General features: G+C 37.5%; 1 protein-coding gene across 14 annotated transcripts in view; it reads left to right on the forward strand.

The window, feature by feature from the left end:
- LOC106073466 (centriolin-like) overlaps positions 1–18,632 on the forward strand; it is a 276,342-nt gene that overhangs the window by 232,087 nt on the left and 25,623 nt on the right. For 13 of the 14 annotated variants that reach the window (XM_056040843.1, XM_056040842.1, XM_056040844.1 and 10 more), the window contains one exon: positions 8,964–9,104. The exons of the other annotated variant lie outside the window; for it this stretch is intronic. In XM_056040843.1, the coding sequence (XP_055896818.1) occupies positions 8,964–9,104 (141 nt within the window). The remainder of the gene's footprint in view (positions 1–8,963; positions 9,105–18,632) is intronic. 14 annotated transcript variants of the gene reach the window in all.

Consider the following 18,632-nt stretch of genomic DNA (forward strand, 5'->3'; position numbering starts at 1 on the left):
CTTTTCAACTCTGTAAATTTTTCACCCCACAAAGCTTCACTTTTTTAGATCCATTACCGGTAATTGAATTTCTAGAGATTCAGTATCAATTCCAAATTCGTAGATTTGAATTTCGTTACTTTTGCGTTGAGATGATGTACTAGAAATGCTAGAAAGGTTTTGTTGGTTTTAAACTGCTCAAATCTGTCAAGAAATTCATCTTTGATTTTTGTATAAGTGCTGAAGTAATTCGTGTCAAAAGTTGCATTGGTTTTATAACGATACTACTTTAGACATTCAAAATGAAGTAATTGACCGCTCTGAATTTCTTCTGCAAAAAGAATTCATTTTTTTTACAAAACAAATCAATTCTTTTACCAAAACATAGGCTGGGTTTCCCTTTCCTTGCAGTTTTAGATTCAGCTCATTTCATTTCTCTGTTATATCGATCATAAAGTAAAATTTTTGCAACTATTTGTCGTTCTGTAATTCGATGTGATAAATGCCTTTTTCATTTAGAAATGTATTTATTTCTCTCAAGCACAAAGCAAAACGTTTCATCAACTTAAATTTGGAAAGTCATAGCAATTTTTTTTGGTGGGGGGAGGTGGGGGGAAGAAGGAGGTCGGAATAATTAGTCTCCATTTCGTTTAAGAATTCTTTAAAATGACGATGGTAGAGTGCTTTTGACAAAATGCTGTTAATAATCTTGATTACCAAAATTCGATAAAATAAATAATATTTGCTTGTTTAACTAAAGAGCCACAGCTTCACTTCCAAAGAGCCGCATGTGGCTCGCGAGCCGCAGGTTGCCGACCCCGGTTCTAGGATATGAGTGCCCTATTGTTTGTAAGACTTGGCTTGTCTTCATATTCCATAGTTTAGTTGCTATCCTGTCAGATGGTTAGCCTTCTGCTGTGGTGCTGTAGACGATATAAAGGCTGTTTGGGCTGAGAACTGACTCCAGGTGTATACTCAGTGTTCGCTAGCATTCGCTGACGTAAACAGGAATTGGAACAAAGAACTGGAATCGGTATCAGGATGAGAAATGTGCAAGGAACAAGCGTTCAGGTGCAGTGACATGAATATCTCATGAAATACAGACGTTACTACAAAAAAGAAGATGGTTACATTCTACGCTTGGTGCTAGGTCAATCTAGTCATGCATGTTAATCAATGACTTACATTTTACCAAGTGATTGATTTTCCTGGCTGACTTGGACAACCTATCTCATGCTCTAATAGCACTAGGGAAGAAGGAGCATTTGGAACAAGGAATGTAACTTTTATCTTTGTGTCTTTCTGAGTACTTTATTAGGTTTTGGTTTTGTATTTGAAGTTCATGGTTCAGTGTTTTATGTATAATTGCTACTTTACTTTAAGTCTTCTGTCCTGAAGAGTTTCCAAATTTAATGACTTTACTAAAGGTGTTACTCCAGTCAAATGTGAATATTCGTTTGTTATGAATCTCACTGCTCTATTTTGTGTATGCTCCAGTTTCTTAATGTTTTCTTGAGTTGTGGGGTCGCAACACTGGCGGATCCAGGGGGTGGCGGTAGGGGCGATCGCCCCCCCCCCCCCCACTCGGCCGACCCCCCCCCCCGAAGGGGGGGTGGGCGGACGAACTTTAGTATAGGATTCACACAATTTGTATACGAATTTATTACTTATGTTAAAAATATATACTAATTATTTATATTTCAACCTATTTTTAGATTATTTCGCGCCCCCCCTCTAGTATGTTGGCCGATTTGGTGGTGTCGGGAGGGGGCGATGGTATCAATCCCGCCCCCCCCTACACTTTCGAGTGGGGGGGCGGTCCAATTTATTGGTAGAAATCACAGCCTGCTAACAAATCAATTAAATATCTATATTCTTGTGACTTGTTATTGATATTTTAACCGATCTTTATATTATGTTGTTCCCTGTTTGCCGATTGGTGGGGGGGGGGGACGAATACCTCTTCTGCCCTTCCCACCTAAACCCTTTGAGTGAGGGGGGGGGCGGTCCGTTTTTATGGAGAAATCATAGTTTGTGAACAAAATTAGTTGAATTAATATATAAATTTTATATTATGTCGCTCCCTTTCTGGTATTTTGGCCGATTCGGTGGGGTAAGGGGGGGGCGATTGCATGTACTGCCCTCCCCACTCTAGTCCTCTGAGTGCTGGGGGGGGGGCGGTCCGATTTTTGTGGAGAATCATGTTTTGTGAATACAATTAGTTGAATATCTATATAATATAAACTACATATTGATATGTGACCCATTGTAAATATGTCGTACCACACTCTAATCTCAAATTGTATCATTAGTAAATTTAAATGAAAAAGGGTTGTACCAGGTGGGAGGGGCGATACATGCAATCGCATTTCCCCCATCGGACAAATCAATACTTTTTCTTTTTGTATTATAGTTAAGAAATTACAAAATTAAAAAAAATCTGTCACTAATATAATTTATATATACTATAAATTAAATTCTTATATCGAGTCGCCCCATACCTATTCTTTAATGCCAAATGCAATCTTTAGCAGAAATTAGTAAAGGAGCGAGGATTAATCGTTTTCACTCTACCGCCATTCCCATTTCCAGACAGAGTTTTTGTAATTTCACATGAAGTTATCATAAGTATTTTAAGAAAGACTTTGCATTGGAAAAGTTAGAATTCAAACGAAATTTTTCAGTATAAGAGTCATGATTGAGATGAGTTCTAAACTCAAATAACATTTTCATAGTCACCTTTTCCCAACCTTTACTCAATCTGATATTTTTCTAGCTAAATAAATTTGGGACTATAACTCACAATTTATACCAGAGTTTTCTTGAATACTATTTATCGAATAAGTTTTTTTTTGGCGGCGATCCTCAAAGCATAAATCTAAATACGTGGGGTATCCTATCTTTTCAAGGAACAAATCGGTTTTATTTGCAATGTATTATGGGCCTATAAATTCAAATTAGAATATTTTTCAAGTACAACATTATTCGAAAGGTCGTTTATTAATAGTATGAATAATGAGCTTCAGGTCAGGAGAATGCGTTTCTGCAGTGAAGAATGCAAGAAAACACTTTTGGCGTCGGGGCTTCGCCCCAAACTTCATTTATTGGTAATGAGTTGTAGATGTCAGGAGAATGCGTTTCTGCAGAGAAGAATGCAAGAAAACGCTTTTGGCGTCGGGGCTTCGCCCCAAACTTCATTTATTGGTAATGAGTTGTAGATGTCAGGAGAATGCGTTTCTGCAGAGAAGAATGCAAGAAAACGCTTTTGGCGTCGGGGCTTCGCCCCAAACTTCATTTATTGGTAATGAGTTGTAGATATCAGAAGAATGCGTTTCTGCAGTGAAAAAAGCAAGAAAACGCTTTTGGCGTCGGGGCTTCGCCCCGAACTACATTGTGAAGAATGAGCTGTACTTGTCAGGAGAATGCGTTTCTGCAGTGAAAAAAGCAAGAAAACGCTTATGGCGTCGGGGCTTCGCCCCGAACTTCACCAGAGAACCTTATAGCGCTGCCCCAGTTGTTTTGTTTTTCGCCGAAGGTTGAGAAATGCTGCTTTTTTTTTATTCTCATATTTATATATATATATATATATACATATATATGTGTGTGTGTGTGTGCGCGTGTGTGTGTGTGTGTGCACGTTTATGCGTAGGGTTAGGGTTTACTGGGCGTTAGGGTTAGGGTTTGGTAAAAAATCGCCCCCCCCCACTCCAAAGTTCTGGATCCGCTAGTGGGTCGCAAACAGAGGATGTTCCATATTCTATTATTGGCCTAACCAAGGTCAAATAACATTTCAGTTTTATGTTCTTATTTGATTTATAGAAATTTCGTGTAATAAACCCTAATGCTTTGTTTGATTTTCTCAATAGTTTCATCAATATGGGGATTCCATGACACTTTTTCGTTTATAATAGCTCCTAGGTATTTTGCGTTTTTAGTCTGTGTTACTGGTTTATCATGAATTAGATAAGTGGAATAAATTTGTTTTAGTTTTTTGTTACTCTTAATAACTGACATTTTTCTGGGTGGAAATACATATTGTAATAACTGAAGGGAGGCAACTCAACAAGACAAAGACGTTTATTTACACGGAGACATGACAAACACAAAGGGGCATCTGCCTTGAGTACAGCATCTCCATATTGGCTCTCTACTTGGGCGGAAATCGTTTGCCACCTATGTCAACATCCGACTTGTTTAGTCACAGATAGTGCGCACCTTCTTTCTGCACTATCTTGGATGGCGGTGTGCATGGCAAGGTTATAACATTGCCCCCTTCTTAGCACTTTTCGTCCCGAAAAGAAACAGTGTAGTAGAGGTTTGACAGTTCAGGTGGAGGTCTATCCGTGGGATTCACAGGCGGCAGGGAGCGTGTTCCTCACGAAGGCATCCGCACTGTTTTTCTCTGGTGCCGCTTTCTCTTTCTCCAGTTGACCAGGCTGTTGTTGCGACGATGACGTGGCCGTTTGACACACAAAGAGATAGTGTCGAGCACTGTTTTCTTCAGCACGTTAATCGGACACGCTGTCTCAGCAGACCTTCCCGACAGACGCCTCTCAAGGGAGCTGCAGGTTCACATGCAGCCACGTTGCAAACAAAGTCCAGTGCACCGAAGTCATCCTCAGATAACAGTCTCACGTCCAGAATATAGGTCTCTTCAGGTTCAAGTGGAAAATGTCTTCCTCTTGACAGCTCAGATTTAGAGTGGTTTGATTGACATTCATCTATGCCAATGTCGATGATGATGGTAGAAGTACATATGCCCTGTTGGTGGTTTTCTTGGCATCTAAATTCTATGTGTGATGCGCCACACGTACAGTTCATGGTAAACTTCTGGATGCAGTTGTCAAGCTTCGAATTTCCCTCGTGAGCACCGACAGATTGGCAGAGGTCTTTAAGGTCCATAGCAACAGGCTTGAACGCAGACCCAACGTTGTCTTGATCTGTCCGGCTCATTGAGGTACTTGTAACAGGTACAACAGGAACAAACGCTTCAGGCACGAAACAGTCTTCAGTTTCTTCATTTGTCTCTTTCCCTTCGCTTCGGTACATCTCGTTGAGATCATCACAGCAATCGTTGTCACGTTTCTCGTCTTGAAAGTCACAACCACAAGACTTGCCCACAACACAGACACAGACGGCGCTCCAATTCCCAGCGTCTCCGTCACCACTGTTTGTGCAGCCACAGTCTTGACCACGCAACTTCTTTACCAACGAGTCTACAGGCAACTGCTCCTTTACCAACGAGTCTACTTGAGACACCATTTTATCAACATTTTTCCCCATACTGTTAATTTGTTCACACATTGCATCAATACCTTCATTTATCTTGCCATTAAGCTCATAAATCTCCGGTTCAATTTCAAATAGGTAGGTCTCCGGATCTTCGTCTTCATCAATTAGGGCTTGCCGGAGACGAGCTGTAAGCGCCTCCTTGCTACCACAACGCTTCAGGCGTCTGTAACGAAGTTCCTGCCTTAGTTCTTTAACTAAAAGCTGGTCTAGTTGTTTCAAAGATGCCATTGTGCTAGAATCCTACCTCCTCTCGTTGAGTCGCCTATAATCCCACTTCTGACACCAATGTAATAACTGGAGTGAGGCAACTCAACGAGACAAAGACGTTTATTTACACGGAGACATGACAAACACAAAGGGGCATCTGCCTTGATCACAGCATCTCCATATTCGCTCTCTCCTTGGGCGGAAATCGTTTGTCACCTATGTCAACATCCTTCCTAGTCTAGTGTCTAATAGTGCGCACCTTCTTTCTGCACTATCTTGGATGGCGGTGTGCATGGCAAGGTTATAACAATAAATTGGATTTCCATTTCTGTAATTCATCTAATTCTCTTTGTAAAAATTCTGTATCTTGTATTGTTTTTATTGTTCTGCAAATAATGTCCCTTTTGTTCCTGAACTAATGCAGCTTGGTAAATCATTTATGTAAATTAAAAATAGTAGTGGACCTAAGACTGTTCCTTGAGGTATAAATCTAATTGCTACAAATTATTTTAATTTTATGTAGATCTAGTTCTAGAATATAAGAAATATGGATGCCATAGTAGCCTAATCACTCAATGACTAGAAGCACTTTGAATTCATGTTGATCTGCATCCAACGAAATCTGAACTATAAAGACTTATAAGGATTGGTCTTATAAAGTTTAAGACATTTATTCAAATTAGATTCATTTGTTTAAATTAGGTCAAATGTTCATGAAACATTCCTGATCTGATTAAGAGTGAATTTAAGGACACAATCGTCTTATTAATTAAGTATTCTATGTTATTAATATCCTTCATTATAGAGCCTCATCTTGTCACGTCATTGTGTACCTACACTGTGCATGTAAGGTGTGCGCGACGTATGAATGATGCTTTTAAAATGTAAGTCAAGACGGCTTAAGGTCACATTTTGCAGCTAAAACAAACGAGTTTATGTAAAAAATGTTTTTTTGAAACACAAATTTGAAGGTTAATTTGATTAAAAAATGAAATGAATAGATATATTTTATATATTCACTAGACATATATTACCCTCGGCCCGCGGGTCTTAATTTGCGTATCACTGTCGATAGAGTCACTGAGAGTATTTGTAAACAATTAAACGAAAAGAGTGAATGTAAAAATAGTATGAATCCATTTTTTCAAATAAAAACATTTGCTTTGTAGGCCAACATATATTTGATTAAAATATGAAATGAATAGACTTTATTATTGTAAATGATGTTAAATGGTGTAATGTTGAAGAATGCAAATGTCGTGAAATGCTGGGTTCTTGCTTCCTGGAGTACTCTTAACACGTGACAATTATATACACTACAAACTGACTTAAGTCCGTTTCAGTAGACAGATATAACGTTTATTTTACAACATAATAATACTGCACTCCTTGTTAGTGCTAGAAGTCAAGAAATAATAAATAAAAATCCTATCCGCATAACAGCGGCATCAAATATATCCAATACGTTAAACTCTGTAGATTACAAATCACGTCCGCATCTCAGCGGGTAACACTGTGCAGAAATATAGATTAACTAATACATGTCTCAAAAAGACCACTGGCAACAATTGCCCACAAGTTACTTTCTAACTGAAATTACTACAGACTTGTCTAAGTCGCTACTGTCCGTTGCGGACTGAAATATTACTTGACCACCCGGTCTAAAGAATACCACTTGACTTGACTGACTTGACTGAACTCAAAGTCAACTTTATTCATTCTACTTCCTGTTTTCTACATCAGGAATTCCACGTGTCTTTTAAACTCTTAACATGACGTGAACATTAAATCAGGCAATGTCAACTGAGACTGTGACAATTATATATGTTCATGTGTTAAAGTATAGAGTAGACCTATCATCTTGAATTAGATCTTGAGTTAGAGATAGATTTAGATCTAGACTAATCTAGTTTCCCTTTAATTTAAATATTGGCTTGAATAGAGAGTTCGTTCTGCGCATGCGTGAACTTTTTTGTTAGATGTACGCGATTAATGAATGGAGCTATTATAATGTTTTTAGGCCTATTGTGAGTATGTCAACATAGCGAACGAGTGTTTTTCAAAATGCTTTAGAAAAACAAATTTCGATGTTAATTTGATTAAAATATGAAATGAATGGACTATAATTAGTATGTTCATATGTTAAAGTATAAAACTATCTTTGCGAAGAGAAGTTCTATCATCTTAGAGTTGAATTAGAGTTTTAGACCTAGGAATAGAGAGATGTGTAACCTTTCGGGTAATGTCTAATGAAAGAATGTACGTCAGGAATTCTAAATTCGCAGATATAAGGAAAGAATTTATGTAAAAATGCTTTTGAAACACAAATTTGAAGCTTAATTTTATTAAATAATGAAATCAATAGACTATAATTTGAAATTTTCATGTGTCAAAGTAAAAAAACTATATGTGCAAAGTGTAATTCTTTTTAAATTAGATCTAGATCTAAATCCTTTTGATCTTTTCTCATGTCAACATGGTAAGTATAGCCTAGATCCATCAAATAGCATACTTTCATAGAGTTGGGCAACTTTTTTTTGAGGGTTTTTAGTTTGTTTAAGGGCTACTATACATACGTCACGGTCCCAGTTAGCACCCAAGAAACATTTGTGCAAAGTTTCATCAAGATTGGTCGAATTGTTTTGATTTCTATTCGGCACATACAATCATACGCCTTACATTCTACTTTATAGTATAGGTACGTAAAAACTATCTTTGCAAATAATAGATCTAGATTTAGCCTTCGCTAGAGGTTCTGTCCTGCCCATGCGTGACCTTTCGATAGTGTCTAATGTAAGAAACGCTTGGTATGATGAATGGTTATTAAATGTACGTCAAGATAGATAAAGTCGCAGCATTAGGGAACGAAATTTAAATTTGAAGGTTAGTTTGATAAAATGATTAAATGAATGGACTATATTTAGCATGTTCATGTGTTAAAATAAAAAACTATGCGAAGTGTAGATCCTAGAATTAGATCTAACATTTAGCCTTCGCGAGATTTTCTGCTTTGCGCACGCGTGACCTTTCGGTATTGTTTCTTGTAAGCATTGCTATATGACCTAGTCCTAGATCCATGAAAATGTAATACTTTTATAGAGTTGGGCATCTTTTTTTTTTTTTAGGGTCTTCAGTTTGTTCTATGGCTACTTTACATATCTTAGTTTTCCCGTTAGTATCCAAGAAACATTTATGTTACGTTTTATCAAAATTGGTCAAACGGTTTTGCTTTTCATGCGCGATAAACATGCATACATACATACATACATATATACAATCATACATACACACATCATACACACATCCATATATATATATATATATATATATATGGCTCCTTTTGTCTCGAAAGGCAATGGATGCGCCCAAATGAGTCATACATACATACATACATATGCCTTACTTTCTACTTTATATTATAGATTTATTTCACGTTATTTTTATGATTTACTTTTTAAAAAAAAACAACGCTATATTTATTTCAGTCAGACAATAAGGAGAATGTAACTGATGTATTCGTTGTACCTAGTGATAGCAATCAAGTGACAAACAAATACCAAAATGATGATCATTTAATGAAAGATTCTTTGAGGAAGAGGCTAACAGAAGAACAAGAATATTTTAGGGTAATCAGTAAAGCTTAATATCTATTCATTTGATTGTTTCAATTGATGTTTATAGTTTTAAACAAATATAGCTAAATTTTTGCTTGCTATGCCCTTTGAAATTATGTCTAGTTTTTAATTTAACATATTAATTGTGCAGAGATACAAAGTTGAATACAGATGACCTAACGTTTATTGTTTGATCTTGGAATCAGTGCAAGGATGCTATTCATTTACTGTGTCCGCTGAACAAAAAACTTTGTTTAAGGAAACCTCAGCGTTTGCGCTATTCAATTTTAGCTTTATCATCATAGGAATCTTTGGGCCCTAGGCCTCTTCTCTTTGCATCTTTTGTGGGCTTTCTTTGCCCCTTTTTTGGGCTTTACTGTCACTTTTGTGGGCCTCTTTTTTAGTAGAATGCAGCAAGGGTTCCTAAAGAAAGAACAGGGTTAATGTCATAATAATTTTTTTTCTTTCCTTTAACAATGTTTGATTGCCTCCCTTGAGACCCGGAACTTTCTCATCGTCAAGGTGACAATCATGTCTGGAAGAGTCAGAATTCGGGGAGTCTCTGCCTGCGACAACTTCTCTATTTTAGTCATAGGGGTCTGTTAGAGTCGTACTGGTAATATTTTATTTTTTAGAGAGAAAATCCTACTGAAACTTATTAATTCGACGTATGTTATGTTAATGACAGTGGCAATATCTTAGTTGCATTTAATATAAATACAAGGATTGTGTAACAACATGAAGCTAGGAACAAGATGTAAGAGCATTTTCTTACAAAACATAATTACAGAATCAATAAACTTTGGCATAATACTGGAATGAATTGTCAATAAGTTAACAACATTGGTAGTACAGAGCAGGAAGCACTGCACTCAGTGCCAACTCCTCAAGGGTGACAAGAATGAAGATCTCCTTAAGTAGTTTTTGGGTCCTTTTTCTGAGCCTTAATGTGAGAATGGAGTTTCTTGTTTATGTCTGAGTTTTTCCATCATTTTATTCAAGTTTGTAGTGGTGTGAGTTCCTTCCTTGTTGAGTTCACTAGCGGAGGGAGACTCATCAAGGTGGCTTGGTTGTTGAAAGTGTCTCAACTTTCCCCTGTCACAGGATGCTAGATGCGGATCGTATGAGTAGATAGATCTACGTAGACTGTATGAGTCAGAAGGGAAAGGCGTGTTCAGAGCGTAGCCCTAGTGCTGTTTTTGTTTTGTTTTGTGTGTGTGTGTGTGTGAATGTCTGCTATTTTATATACATTTACATATTTTTCTTTGTTAAAAAAAAACAGCACCAAAAAAACAACAACAATTAATCTTCACTCAATGACCTTTCTTTTAGTTCTTGCTGTGTAAAAAAAACAACGTATTACCTGTTATTTCCTTGAAGATTAACAATCACACATACAATGTGGTCACACAGGCAATGATTGACTAACATCTCCCTATTTGACTATATTTTTCTTGAATTTGATATTTCATAACATTTGAATCATTTGTTCATTAAACATTTTATTTCTTTACATTTAAACATTTGGGTTCCATTGTTATCTTTCATTTGTGTGCATCCGACCCATTCGCTCTACAGAGAAGGTGTCATAGTGACGACCTATTAAATGCGAACCCTGGGATATTAATAGGGATAATGCCGCACCAAAAATCTTAATTCCCAGGTTGTCACATGTGACATTTACAACAAAGATCGATGCATTAATGATACTTAAGGCAACAAAAAGTGGGCGTTGGAACTTGAGTTCGCCCTGCCATTCCCCCTACCATTCGGTTTACAAGTGGTACACTTCTCTGGTACACTTCTCTGGTACACTTCTCTGGTGCTATCACTTGTATGTACTTATCAGGTGCCGTCAGTGATTACAAGTAGATCTATCAAGTCAATAAAAGCAACAATCCTGCCACTCAATTCATGATACTCACTGCTGTAGAACGTTTTAGCGCCAACAACTATGTTTCAGAAAGTGTGCACTGTTAGCTCTTTCTCTGCACTCTTAGGCGGAAGTCGTTTGCACAAGACTTGTGGTTTGTCTCTGCCGTGAATAGTAATCTAAGTATAGTTCTTGAGTTAAATTTACATATTTTTTTTAATTGAAAAATTATAACGGTCAAACAAGAGTTACAACGAGCTAGTAATTCTTTTCTCAGCACTATACATCAACTGTTAAATTTCTAGAAAAATTGTTAGAGCCGTTTTTGAGATCGTCCAGGTTTCGCCCTCCATGAAGATATGACTTGAATAGAGGTATTGTAAGAAGCCGAATAAAAACATGAGTATACATATCAGTGTAAACAGAAAAGAACGTTTTAAAGCTAGAAGAATCAATAGTATTTTCAACACATGCTGATAAGATTAAGAATAGTATAAAAAATTAAAAGGAAAGAATCCTAGAGAATATTGGCGTTTTCTTAAGGAAAAAAAGATTTATATTAATAACGAGAATATCGACCTTTTTTAAATCTCGAAATGAACCTTTAAAAAGTGCTAGTTAGTTATGCTTATTACCATACATAGAGATATGTAGATCATATCCAATACAATTGTTATAATTATTATTTATAATGTTTTAATTACTTACATCATTATTACTTTTCTTTAGTTTTCATTTTGAGATTGTTATTTGTAGACTATTATTATTTGTAATGTTTGTTTTTGTGGCACTTGTGCTTTGTGGCAAAACAAATAAAATTGTTAAATTATTGTCGGGTGAACCAATATCGAGTTAACCATTTATCGTGAACGAATAGTAGGTGAATCAGATGTCATTGAACCATTGGTCCAGCTCTCTCTCTATATAGTTACATATTTTATAACCTCATCTTGACAAATAGTAGAACTGTATACGTATACATACACGTGCTACTGAAGAGAACTACATTATTATTTCCGTTGCTTATTATGGCATCTTATATTTATCGCATGCTAGATGTACATCTACCAGCTCAAAAGCTTTATTTATTAGGACATTCTCCACTATAAAGTCAATCAAATATGACAAAGATCCTTCCTGCTACTGTAAAATAAAGCAAAGTTCCCCTTTCAGGCCATGTGATCTACAGGGCAGATGATGTAAAGGTCATCTGTTTTTGTGGTCTACGGTAAACGAGGGTGTCATGTGGCCAGCACAACGACCAACCCTAACTAATGTCAGGTACCCATTAGAGCTGGGTTGACTAATAGGCGCCCAAAGATCCCGACATTAAAAATCCCAGTCTTCACCAGGATTGGAACCCGAGACCCCGGTTCGGAAGCCAAGCGCTTTACCACTCAGCCACCGCGCCTCCCTTCCTGCTACTGACAGAAACATAATTCATCAATAGTTGAAGCTTGTCAAGTTACCCTTTTGTATATGTATATAATAACAACATCGTGAAGGTCAGAAGAAACAACGCATTTTTCCCGACATAGAGTGAACAGATCTATTAGAATTTCTATTAGGTCAACATCTCCCATTTTAAAGACTTGGAAGCATGGAGGGAGCAGAACCTGGACCAAAACATTGCATTTGTGGATCTACATAAGGCTTTTGATACGATCAGTTGCGATGATTTATGGAAGATTTTGTCCTAGCTCGGATACCGCCCAAGGTTTCTATCAACTAGTTTCATGAGGGACAAAAAGGCCAAATTGTGTCTTGTGAGTTAACTTAACACTTCTGCGCGATGGTCTCTCAGCTGGTCTGATCTCTAACTCGTAGAGAGATTATACTAGCTCATGCGAGGTCACCGGCAGTAGCGCTACAAATGTTTGAAAAGACAGGTTCTAGGTGCTGTTCTGAAGATGGGTGTCAGGACTGAGTTCTGGTCAGCCTGGGTCTCCTGTTTACTGTAGAGGAGAAGGGGGGCAATCCAGGTTGTTGGTTTCAAAACTGTTATTGTTTTGGGTTGTTTTTATTTGGTGAGATGTTTTGAAAAAACATAATGTAACTCATGATAAGGGGGTGTTTTTTGTTCCTAGTGCAGGACGGTTGGTTTTTTGGATATATAGTCTAAGTGTAGAGACTCTAACTATTTTTGCTGTATGAGAGTGAAAATAATGGAATTAAAGATGTTTATATGTCGGTAAAGTGGCATTCTGAATCTTATTTTATCGTTGTATGTGTCATTATGATATTATCCAGGACTTGGGTACATTTAGCATGAAAATGAGTCTTTTGACATTTTGGGGGCCTGTCCAAAACAACTACATGCGATGGATGCATCAATCTCCAGTGAAGTATCTGCTGTATCCAGACAGCATATATCTCTGAGTACTGCAACCTGAAGTATCTACTGCACCCAGACAACGCATATCTCTGAGTACTGCAACCTGAAGTATCTACTGCACCCAGACAACGCATATCTCTGAGTACAGTAACCTGAAGTATCTGCTGCACCCAGACAACGCATATCTCTGAGTACAGTAACCTGAAGTATCTGCTGCACCCAGACAACGCATATCTCTGAGTACAGTAACCTGAAGTATCTGCTGCACCCAGACAACGCATATCTCTGAGTACAGTAACCTGAAGTATCTGCTGCACCCAGACAACGCATATCTCTGAGTACAGTAACCTGAAGTATCTGCTGCACCCAGACAGCGCATATCTGAGTACAGTAACCTGAAGTATCTGCTGCACCCAGACAGAGCATATCTCCAAGTGTGTACTAATGAAAGAGTTCAAGTCCATAAGGAGCGGAAACTCGTCGTCTGTATTTTAGGCTGTTACTATCTAATAATAATGATTTAACATGCCGAATGTGTTCACTATTAGCAAGTAATAGTAGCACCCCTTCGTACGTCTAAACATAAGTGTATATGCATGGCCAATTTCGTTCCTTATAATTGGATTACCAATACGCTCATTCCTTAGATTATACTGAAGAAGCTGCTGCTGGATCTCATACTTATATGAATTTAACTTTTGTGGTACATTCTATTTGGATTATACTGAAGAAGCTACTGCTGGATATAATACTTATATGAATTTAACTTTTGTGATACATTCCAAGTACCGATACCGCGCGTAGGTATAAAGCCATGTTGGGATTACCTGTTGGATTATCTACCTGAAATAGACTAAGAGAAATCACATTAGTGGATAACCTTGGACAATTGTCTTTAACCTGTTGGAGTACCAGTTGAACAACATAAGTAGGAACAGAGGTATTAGTATTATTTTAATTTTGCTTTAATTTTTTTTGTATGTATATCATTTTGTGAGGTAATATTGTAATAAAGGACACTGCTCTAGGAAAATGTCAGAGTTTATACCTCGTCCATTTGAGGAGATAGTAGCCCAGGCTCAGATGTTGGGGTTTAAGGGCAAAACGTTAAAGAAATTTATAGAGGCCCAACAGAAAATTGACTCAGATAGACTGACAAGGGAAGCGGAGGAGAGAAGACATATAAGAGAGATGGAGGACAAACAACTAGCAAGACAACATGAAATGGATAAGAAAGACATGACAGTTAACGACAACCCACAACAGAATAAACAGTTAGACAAAAACCTAAAATGCATGACAGACAACGAGGACTTGTTATTCTACTTAGAACTGTTCGAAACGACTGCTACTGCTAACGACATACCCAAGACAAGATGGCCACTTGTCCTCACTCACAAGTTAAATGAAAAACTAAAATTGTTTATGATACAAACAAAACTGATACATAACACTGACTATGATTTTGTTAAGGGGGAGCTCCTAAAACAAGCCCAACTCACAGAAGAAGCCTGTCGAACACTGTGGCATGAACTTTCCCCAAAGACGGATGATATGAAAGATTTTTATGTCCATTTGAAAAGGACATTTGACAACTGGCTTAAAACATCACAAACCCCCATGACAGTAGACGGTATAATTGACCTTATAATGAGAGACAGACTTTACAGTGTGCTATCTTCTGAGGCCCTGAAAGATATTTTGCTACGAAAGCCTACTTCAGCCCAAGAGGTCTTAGACTGTATTGATCAATTTAGAGATGCCACGAAAGGCTCCACACATATTGTAAAGGGAAGTAACAAAGTAACTAGTAACGATATCCCATATGTAGCTTTTGGTGCCACTGGTCAATCTAACAGTCGTCGCCCGAATAATATAAACACAGAGGGTACACAAGTGATATGCTATAGATGTGGAAAGGGCGGACACATTGCTCGATGGTGTCGGGTAAAGATAAATGAGAATAGAGGGCCAACACAGCAATGACTAAGAGTATTACCAGAAAGGGGGCAACAAGTGGGATTATTTGCATGTCACACTGATACATATAATTTTCTAGATTATAAAGATAAATCAGTTGGTGGATTGAAAATAGTTGAGGGATTTTTAGGAGATCGAAGGGTATCTGTCCTACGAGATACAGGGGCGAGCATAATTGGGGTCCGAGAAAGTTTGATAGAAGAAAGTCAGAAGATAGATGGGTTTTTCACTTTAAAATTAATAGATGGACAAACTTTTCAGTATCCACTTGCTTGGATAGACATTGATACTCCATTTTTAAAAGGAGTCTTTGTAGCGGCCATGTTCAAGGACCCAATAGCAGATATTATTATTGGAAATGTTGATCAGGCTAAAGCATTTTTATATGGGAATGCTGTTACTAGGGCCATGGCGAAAGCAGAAGACAATAGGGTCAAATCGGAAGATAATGACAGGATTGGTCTAAGTAAGTGGATGGAATTGGACAGTGATTTTAGAGAGGATCAAAGAAATGATAGTTCGTTAGTTAGATTATGGGAAAAGGCGAAAGCAGGAACGGTCGAAGATAAGAAAAAGGGATTGGTATCATTTATAGTGGAAGAAGGTCTACTTTACAAAGAATTTGAGAGAAAAGATACCCCTGGGGTAATAGAACGACAACTTGTAATCCCTACGAATAGACGTGAACTAATATTAGAAATAGCACACTCTACACCTTTAGCTGGACATATGTCTATAAATAGAACCAGATATCGGGTATATTCGCATTTCTTTTGGCCTGGGGTAGATAAAGATATAAAAACATACATTAAATGTTGTGACCTTTGTCAAAGAGGTAGACACCCAGGAAAAGCTGGAAAGGTAGAACTAGGGCGCATGAATATTATTTCCACTCCATTTGCTAAAGTTGCTATTGATATCATCGGACCACTCCAAATGACAGATCGGAAGAATAGATTCATTTTAACGTTGGTTGATTTGGCAACAAGATGGCCGGAAGCTGTACCACTACCTAATACAACAACACCAGTAGTAATAGAAGCTCTAAGTGCTATTTTTACTAGAATAGGATTCCCGGAACAGATACTCTCTGACAATGGATCTCAATTCAGATCCGAATTATACAAAGAAATATGTCAGTTTTTTAAAATAAAGATTGTTAAATCAACACCATTTCACGCCATGTCAAATGGGGGCGTAGAACGCTTTAACGGGACTTTGAAGTGCATGCTGAGAAAGACGGCCGAAGCAGAACCTAAGAATTGGGATAGAGCTATAAACGCACTTCTGTTTGCGTACAGAGAGGTACCAAATGAGTCTACTAACATTTCCCCTTATGAAATGTTGTATGGAAGGAAAGTCAGGGGGCCTATGTCAATTCTAAAAGATCTTTTTACTAATCAACAGGTAGAACCAGAAATAAAGAATGTGTTTGACTATTTATTAGACCTAAAAAGTAGGCTGGCTGTGGCTTGTCAAATAGCTCAGAATAATAGCTCAAAACGTAAGGAAAATTATAAAAGGTATTATGATAGAAATAGCAAAGAAAAAGATATTCAAACAGGTGATTCTGTGCTTTTACTGAAACCACAGAGACAGAATAAGTTAGCCTTGCACTGGGAGGGGCCTTATAAAGTAGAAAAAAGAATTAACAAGTTTAATGTAAAAATAAAGAAAGGCAATCGAGTAAAAATCCTTCATGTTAACAGATTAGTAAAATATCATGAAAAAAACAACACGGAATGTACGGGTAAGGAAAATAGTGATCTACAACTCTCGGGAAGTGCGTCTCATGTCTTGTATGGGGGTCAAGGGGAAGAATTATTACATGCGTGCATAGCGTCCCTTGTAACCGACCAGGAAGATGATAACCAAGAGGATGAAGTTACTGAGTTACCTACTCTTGAGAGTACAAATTCCAGGGAACATATTAGTATCAATACTGAATTAACCGAATTCCAAAGAGAACAGATTCAGACGCTAGTTGAGAAGTATAAAGATATAATTACTGATATACCGGGTAAAGCGAAGGTTAAATCATTCAACATTGAGCTCACAACAGAAAAGCCTATTACACTGAGGCCATACGCAGTTCCTATTCATATGAGAGATGTCTTAGACAAGGAGATAGAGAACATGATTCAAATGGACATTATTGAAGAGTCTCAATCGCCCTATGCATTTCCTGTCGTTTTGGTTAAGAAAAAAGATTCAACAGTACGTACTTGCATAGATTTTCGGAAATTAAACGCGGTTACCAAATTTGACGCGGAGGCTATTCCAGACCAAGAAGATCTTTTCCTACAACTTAATAGTGCCAAATTTTTTACAAAGATAGATCTAACAAAAGGCTTCTGGCAAATACCAATAGAAGAGAATAGTAGGAAGTACACTGCATTCAGGGTACCAAGTGGTCACTTTCAATTTAAATATCTACCGTTTGGTCTGATTAATTCTCCTAGTTTTTTTAATCGGACTATTAGGACCATTCTTAAAGGACTGGAAAATGTTGTGTTTTATTTTGATGACATTTGTGTATTCGGGCATGACTGGTCATCACACTTAATAGCACTAGAGAAAGTGTTGTCCAGGCTAAAAGAATATGGGTTTACTATCAAGCCAAGCAAACTTGAAATCGCGTATCCTAAAATAACTTTCTTGGGTAATATTGTAGGTGAAGGAAACATATACCCAGAACCCAATAACAGAGACAAGGTATTAAATATAAAAGCACCAAAAACGAAAAAAGAGGTTCGATGTTTGCTAGGTATTGCTAATTTTTATAGCAGATTTATACCAGCGTTCGCGGAAATAGTATTTCCAATTACTGGATTGTTAAAAAAAGGGACACCGACGAGGGTCAATTGGACTCCAGAATGTGACCGGGCATTAAGAAAAATTCAAATGTGCATGACACGGGATCCTATACTGAAATTACCAGACGTTAATAGACCATTTATTGTGCAAACAGACGCGTCGGACATAGCCATATCATGTTGCCTTTTGCAGGAAGTAAAAGGAATATTCCATCCTGTTAAGTTCTTGAGCAGAAAACTGTTGCCCAGAGAACAACGGTATTCTGTAATAGAGAGAGAATGCCTTGCCATTGTTTGGGGGGTGCAACGCTTGTCCAGATATTTATATGGCGCTAAATTCACAATTCAGTGTGACCATAGACCACTGGCCTTTTTGAAGAGCGCAACATATGGGAATAATAGAATTTGTCGTTGGGCTCTATTATTACAATCATTTAACTTTAATGTAGAACATCTAAAGGGCAAACTAAATGTAATTGCTGACTTTCTATCTAGACTAACAGAATAGACCAACATGACATTGATTACAGATAACT

Source organism: Biomphalaria glabrata, chromosome 9, assembly GCF_947242115.1.
Source record: "Biomphalaria glabrata chromosome 9, xgBioGlab47.1, whole genome shotgun sequence".
NCBI classification, from domain to species: domain Eukaryota; kingdom Metazoa; phylum Mollusca; class Gastropoda; family Planorbidae; genus Biomphalaria; species Biomphalaria glabrata.